General features: G+C 44.1%; 1 protein-coding gene across 3 annotated transcripts in view; it reads left to right on the plus strand.

The window, feature by feature from the left end:
* LOC119357283 overlaps positions 1 to 3,197 on the plus strand; it is a 6,022-nt gene extending 2,825 nt beyond the window's left edge. The window contains exons 2-5 of one of the 3 annotated variants that reach the window (XM_037624273.1): positions 162 to 1,084; positions 1,171 to 1,336; positions 1,676 to 1,733; positions 2,774 to 3,197. In XM_037624273.1, the coding sequence (XP_037480170.1) occupies positions 162 to 1,084; positions 1,171 to 1,336; positions 1,676 to 1,733; positions 2,774 to 2,823 (1,197 nt within the window). In that variant the 3' untranslated portion in view covers positions 2,824 to 3,197. Of the gene's footprint in view, positions 1 to 161; positions 1,085 to 1,170; positions 1,337 to 1,675; positions 1,734 to 2,773 lie in introns of those variants that run through there. The other 2 variants (XM_037624274.1, XR_005172150.1) reach the window with 2 other exon arrangements.
* The last annotated feature ends 4,601 nt before the right edge of the window (positions 3,198 to 7,798 follow it).

The raw sequence follows: 7,798 nt of genomic DNA on the forward strand, positions 1-7,798 counted from the left end.
TTGAGGAAACTCCACAAAGGGAAATTGAGCTTGGAACTGAACTTCAAGTGACAGGTGAAATGGAGGCTCTGCAAAGTGAACCTGAAACTGAACTTGTCGAGGAAACTCCACAAATGGAAATTGAGCTTGGAACTGAACTTCAAGTGGCAGGTGAAATAGAGGCTCCGCAAAGTGAACCTGAAACTGAACTTGTCGAGGAAACTCCACAAATGGAAATTGAGCTTGGAACTGAACTTCAAGTGGCAGGTGAAATGCAGGCTCCGCAAACTGAACATGAATCTGAACTTGTCGAGGAAACTCCACAAATTGAAATTGAAGCTGCTGATGGTGATCCTACTAGAGATGAAGAAGAGCTGCCGGCTTGGTATCAAATTTTTGACCTCAATGTCGACGGAACTCGTGAGAGCTGTGAAGTGACTGAGATTCCCGGTGATCCTCCTGAAGAACATGCTTCTGATTCTCTGCCTGATTTAGTTGGTCAGATGAGTCAGCAAGCATACTCTGATCCTCCAGATACTCAAGTTCAAGATAAACGTGCAGATGAAAACCAACAGTTCGAGGATGATCAGGTGCTTCTAAATCAGGGTATTGTCATGCATGATTTGGATAGGAACTACCAGAACAGCGAGCAGATGCTTATAAATCAGATAGCCGATGAGCATGGACAGGGTGATCAACAGCAGGAGGGCGAGCAAATGCTTTTAAACAATGAGGAAACAATGCTAAAGCAAGATGGGGAGGAGCAGGTGGAGAATGAGCAATTCCTACCTGATCGTGCTGCAGACGTTAATCACCAGATAAAGGAGGAACAAATGCTTCTAGATCATGTTACAGTTGTGCATGACTTGGATCATTGTGATCTGAACGGTGAACAGATGCTACTAACAGATGATTCAGTTAATAAATCTGCAGTTGATGGGGGCCAGTTGAAGGATGGGCAAATGGACCGGGCTGCAAAGAGACAAGCTACACTTCGCAGCCTGGACAATGGCCAAATGATGATTCCTATAATTAATTTGGATGACGACGACGATGATGATGATTATGCAGAGCAGCCTGGTACCAGAGAGTTCTTAGAAACCAAGTAAGCTTTCTTTCATCATTCTTTTTGTCGCAAATCTCAGGGGGGGAGAGGGCAATCTTTTACATTTGAACATGTCCACTATACAGAAGTGATGCCTTACACGTGGATAATTTTCTGCCAGAACGTATGTGTTCTCAAGACGAGCAAGCCGCAAGCTTTCCTGACCATCAGACTAACATCCCAGCATCTTCTTCATCGGTTCCACCACATTCCGGGAATAGGTGGACTGGGATGGGAGCTGTCAATGCACAGGTGAGATGGCTGTTTTGAAAGAATATATCTGTGCCCTCATTTTCGTTCATTATTCTTCGTGCAGCCAGTAAACTAGCTAGAGAGGGTAACTGTTACTGTACAACTTTCTTTAATACTAGGGGTTGCGCTTCTCACCAATGATTTGCCCATATAGTCACATGCTCAAGGGGTAATTACCAAATCAGTCTGTTCATGCTCTTATTGGCATTTCTCAGTACCGCACTTCGTCATTGTTCTTCTCTAACTGTGATCCCCAGCATTGCATTTCTGTCCTGTATTCATACCTTTTTGTCGTTATCTCTTTAAGTAAGATATTTAAACGGTTTCTCATTTCACCAGGGAATTCCCAGTGATGATGGCGTCCTATATGGTGGTGCGTTTGACAAGATACCATTAGGTAAGCTCTCCCACTTCACTTCTGGAAATGTGCAAATTTCCTTTCCCAGCTTTTATGTTTGTTCTTGCTGAAACTGGAGCGTTGCCAGCCTGGTTTGTCTCAAATTTTTACCATATATATATGTGGATGAAGCTTGTGTAGATTAGTTAACTTGGGTGCACATTCCTGGCTGCTCGATTAATATGTATGCTGATATTCCGTTGAACTTTTGGACCAAGCCACATATGCATGATAGCTGCCTGTACTGCCTGTACTGCTGGAGGCATTATTTAATTTTCTTTTCTGAAATGGTTCCAAGAGTCATTTGCATGCCCACATGGATTACAGCAACATCATGTCATTTAGTGATATAAGCGCAGGTCATTTCTTTAGGTGGACCGACTATTTTCCATTATTTTCTGTTTATATGAAAACCATGTTTTATTTGCATAGGAATATGAATACCATGTTATTCTTTTACAGAGCACATTTTCAGTTCCGTACAAAGATATTTGCTCTTTTTCTGCTTAGTCTGTATGCGTTATAATACGGCTGCGCCATATCCCCCATTCGATGATCTATATATTTTTCCATACCTGGTGACTAGTTTGCCAATTTGTCTTGGCTTTCGTCCTGGGTTCCTGTACGTGTGCCTGTGCTAACTTACTGAAACAACTCTACAGTTATGTTTGTTCATGTATCCTGCATGCTATGTTTAACTGAACCTACCCTGGGATGCGGTATCTAGTTTCTACAAATCTTGTTTCTGCCAGGGTGCTGCAACTATGTTATCTCCTATTTTCAGGCCGTGTTTACCGCTTACTGAAACAACTTTTCTTGGTAGTCTTTTCCATGCTCGGTGACTAGTTTGTCAACCATGAATCTTCCTGTGTGCCTGTGCCAAAACATATGCTTGTTCATTTCTTGTCCATGCTTTATTCAACAGAACTGAACCTTGGGCTGCGGGGAGTGAATTCTACAGATCTGCTTCGCTGCTAGTTATTTTCAGGCCATGTCTTCTGCCTTAATAATGTTTTCTTTTCTTTCCCTTTTTTGGCCAGAAGTGATCAACGTGTGGGACCTGCCGTCATCCGAGCTGGGGAAGTCCTGATGAGCTAGCCAGCCATGGTGTGTTGTAACTTGTGCTCCAGCTTACTGTCTGTATGTCTGTCTGTCTGTCTGTTGTTAGTTATCCTGGACCGTCGAAGGCCGGGCGCTGGAGCCGGTCGACCGGTCGCTGTTGGTCTGTACTATGTGGTCTTATGCTAGGTAGGCTAGTCTGGTTGTTAGATCCCTAGTTGAGTTGAAAGAAGTCACATTTCCTTGCTGGTCCAGGAAGAAGTGGCTGGTGGTGCCTCCTCTGGTACAGGGTAAGCAAACACTGCCCTGTAGCTTGTTGACAGCCAGCCGCTCCTCCTACAGTTTTGACTGCAAAATGATACCGAGTCCTGTTGGTCTAACCAACCGTTATGTTCCGTGTTGCTCTCCTCCTGATTCACCTTGCGAAGTGCTGCAAAAAGGGCACCGGAGGCTCGTCTGCCAGCAGCTCTGCTCCTACAGTTTTGGCTGCAAAATGTAGGGAGTCTTGTTCATCTAACCATTCCATTGTGTGTTATGACCCTCCTGATGCACCTTGTGAAAGAAGGCTCTGCGAATAGGGCCATCTGTGTGAGAGGTTCATGAGCTCCTCCTGATTCAGCTTGTGAAGTGCCAAAACAGAAGCGTGCTGGAGTCCCGGCCTGCTTGCGGCCGACGAGTCGTCGAGCCGAGATAGATGGCCAAACAGAAGAGAAGAAATGTGGCAATGAATGAATGAATGAATATGAATGAGTGGTAATTTGGTTGGTGTGTTCCAGCACCAGCCTAACAAGACAACATTTGTCGGGCTTTTTCCTTGCTTGGTGTGTCCCTGATTTGAGAGGAACAGCACTCTGCTGCTGCAATGCCATTTTGATGGAAGATGTTTTTTTTTTCTGAAGTGATGCAAGGCAAGATGTTGGTGGTGGCAGGGTAAGAAGGTCTGCTGTATGTATAGGTATAGCAACCAACTAACTACCTGAATTATTACTGAATCGTGTTGGACCAAAACCAAACCAAATCATAGTCCCTCCGTTCCAAATTACTTGTCGCAGGTATGGATGTATGTAGATGTATCTTAGTTTTAGATGCATCCATTTCCGCGAAGAGTAATTTGGAACGGAGGGAGTAGGGACGACTCTCTGTCTCTGGTCTGAGCGTCGGCCTGCCTGTGCCTGGCTGTATGTTTTTTCCATGCTCGGTGACTAGTTTGTGAATTAGTATGAGTCTTGGCTTTCTTCCTTCATGTGTACTTGTGCCAACACATATGCCTGTTCATTTCTTCCCCGCCCTTTATCGAACTGAACCCACCTTGTGCATAACTACGGGGAGTGAACCCTACAGTCTCACAATGCTGCTGCTAGTTATTTTCAGGCCATGTTAATTTGCCTATCACTTACTCAAACAACTGTTTTTTTTTTGTGTTTCTTTCTTGTGGCCTGAAATGATCAACGCATGGGACCTGCCGTCATCCAAGCTTGGGAAATCCTTGTGAGCCAGCCATACTTTCACTCCAGCTTACTATCTGACTGTCTGTTGTTACTTAGCGTTGACCGTGTGGGAGGCCGGGCGCTGGAGCCGGTCGACCGGTCGATGTTGATTTGTATCATGCCTTATGGTATAGGGAGCTATGTATGTTGTTAGATTTGTTCTTAGAAAGAGTCGCATTTGGTTGCTGGCCAGGAGAAGTGGCTGCTGCATGCCTCGGTGCAACAGGGTAAGCAAGCACTACCTACCCTGTAGATTCTTGACAGTCAGCTGCTCCTCCTAGAGTTTTGACTGACTGCAAAAGAAAAGGATACCAAGTGTTGTTGGTCTAACCAACCGTTATGTTCCAAGTGTTGTTGCGCTCCTCCTCATCAACCTTGTGTTGGTGCTGCAGATAGGGTCGTTTGTGTGAGAGGCTCATCATCGCCTCCTGATTTACCTTGTGAGTGAAGGTGCCGATGAGCCGTCGTCGAGCAGCGGAGGAAGATAACTGCAGATGGCAGAGGAACAAGAAAGGTGGCAATGAATCAATGAATGATAATTGCTTGGTGTATTGCTAACGAGATGAGATTGGATAGCACGCATCACATGGCCGGCCCATCACCGTCCTCCTTGTCCAACAAACATTTGTCGGGCTTTTTCCTTGCTCCCTGTCTGCCTCCCGACCGGTTCGGTGCTGGGTCAGTGCTGCTAAGCTAACTGGAGATGTGTATGGCGGAACAGCATGCCATACTCTGCTCTGCTGCTGCAATAACATGTGGTGGAAGCTCTGCACTGCAGTATAACTAGCTGACTATCTGTATTAGTGTTAGTGAACACAAGTGTGATCCTGTCTATAAGCGCGGGCACACTACATTATGGAACAAAAGCCTGCCTGGCCATGTACTTGTATCATCATACTGCCAATAATATACAAGGCGACGCAGGGGTGGAGACTGGGAGTTCAACGGCTGGAGGGCTGAGACCAGCGAAGAAGACATACCTTCCTCTCTTTGCTGTTCGGCTTGTAATCTTGAACTTCCTTCATCAGGTTTCATCTCTTTTGTATTCCCAATTCCCATGCGGCGGGGTAGCCCTTAGCTTTAGTGCAGTTTCAATGCGACTGTGATGAAACCTGATGAACCTCGTTTGTGTGTGCTCGCTTTTGGTTTCATTAATGAAATCAGAGGGAAACCTCTTTCATTCAAAATAAATAAATAAATGCTTGCTTTCACTGGGAAGGGAATCTCTCTGGTGCTAATCAATCAACGAGAGTCTCTAATTTGCGACCTCATCATTGTGCATATATCTGTTGTTGGTCTGTTGTGGAGCGGCGATTCTAACGGCTCTCCCTCTTGTTATGTACTGTATGTTTGATTGACCCTACTGTTTGCTGTCCATGGACTGACACTTATTTCCTGGAGTCCGGATGGCTGCTGACTGATGGTTTGGTCTTATGCCGGTGTCCGGATGCAGCCTTTTCTGCATGGGCTCAGATTGGCTGACTTACGTCAGGTGACTTATGGTCTCTAGCATGTGGGTCGTCAGGTTTGCGGCCCCACATGTCAACTAATATAAGAGCATTTAGATTACTATTTTAGTTATCTAAAAACATTCATGGGCCCTCGCCGTCGGCCACCCTGGCCACGGCGCCCACCTACCTTTGTCGACGGCCACTCCGGCCTTGATATCCACCTCGCTATAACCTCCCTCCTCCCTCTCGCCGTCGGCAGTGGAGTCTTCGCTCCCGTGAGTTCTGATGGCTCGCCTCCAGCCCTTCCTTAGGTGCTTCTGCCGACAACGCGGTCCTACCTCCAGGGCCTGCGCGGAGATGAGGCGCTCATGACTTCCGAGACCTCTCCTCCTCGCCGCCAAGGCGCGTATGTTACGTACACAAGGCATTATGTATGTATGCATGTATATATACCTGTCCTGCAAGAACGGCATGTCACCACTGAGGGAGGCACTGACTTGGCTATAGCACATTTAGAACAACAAAGAGAGGGTACGCTCACGTGCCACTCTCCATTGAGTGGCTCATCGTGACGGTGTTTGGTAGCATTCTCAACCTAGCATGTCATGGTTGTTCTTCTCTTCTGATACATGCTGAGTGTAGACATGCTAAGTACATGCATTTGATGTTGTGTGGTAGTGGTGTATGTGCTGAGACATGCCGAGTTGAGACTCTGTTTAATTTTTTTTAATTTTATACATATTCTAAAAATTTAAACTAAATTTGAAATTTTATACATATTCTAAAATTTAAACATGTTTTGAAATTTTGATTTTTTTCAATATTTAAACAATTTTGAAAATATGAGTATTTGAAAATCTAAATTATTTTTAGAATTCTGAACATTCTTTGAAAATGGAATTTCTTTTAAATTCTATTTTTGTTTCTTCTCAAAATCTGAACTTTTTCTGATATTCTGAATATTTTTTTGAAAATTTACCAAAAATTGAAAGTCTGAACATTTTTTGAAAATTAAACAAAATTTGAATTTCTGAACATTGTTTTTCAAATTTTCGATAATTTTCGAAAATGTAAAAAAATTCTTGATTTTTTCTAAATTGAATTTCAAAACTTTTTTTAAACATGTGGTCGCTCGCTTTGCTCGTGCATGCTGATCAGTGAATTATTGTATTCTCTCTTCGTACATGGCACGAGGGTATTTGAGCTGAGCTCGTGCATGCTTGGGAGGCCCCGTGCTACCAGACACACAAAAGTGGGTTCAGTAGAGAACCTTTGCCCTTATGCACCTCGAGAACATATCTGGTGCACCGGGGCACTTGGTGCTACCGGTGCACCGACCTCCCTTAGCACATTTTCAAATATTTCAATTTTTTTTGGAAATGTCTAGAAAATTTGTATAATATTAATGTATTTTGTCACAAAAAATCGTATCAAAATTCGAAACATAGCTTGAGATGCAAAAAATATAAATTTGACACTGAATAGTACATAACATAAGTTGGGCATTAGATTTGGCCCATCATCACACCAATGTTAAATCTGTCAATTTTGTATCTTGAGCAATTTTTCAAATTTTAATATAAACATTTATGACAAAATACATTGATGTCATTCCAATGTGCTAGATTTTTTGAAACCTTTTAAAATATATGCTAATGTGTCCGGTAGCACCACAAGCCTTCATGCACCCAACCAAACACACCCATGATTCACAAGGCCTGCAAAGACTTTTGTTTATCTGAAAATACACCATGTGATCGATTTTTTTATTGATGGGCTGTGGTGCATTCTTGTTCTGAACTACCTAATGCCGCTTGCCCATTCCCGGCCGTGCACCTGCCCTTCTGTTGAGGGAAAACAAGTCTGAATGACCTGCTTGCTGGACATGGACATCGGGGAGGCGGGCGAATGGCGACCACTTCATAAGAAGAGTAGGTGAAGCTTAGAATGTGCCCAAATGGAAGCACACCCGACAAAGCACGAGCCAGATCAGGCTCCTGCCGTAGCGGTGGCATGTGCGGTATGCACATTCAGCAACATAAAAAAACTTGGTAAAGATCAACAACCC

Source organism: Triticum dicoccoides, chromosome 2A (assembly GCF_002162155.2).
Source record: "Triticum dicoccoides isolate Atlit2015 ecotype Zavitan chromosome 2A, WEW_v2.0, whole genome shotgun sequence".
Classification (NCBI taxonomy): domain Eukaryota; kingdom Viridiplantae; phylum Streptophyta; class Magnoliopsida; order Poales; family Poaceae; genus Triticum; species Triticum dicoccoides.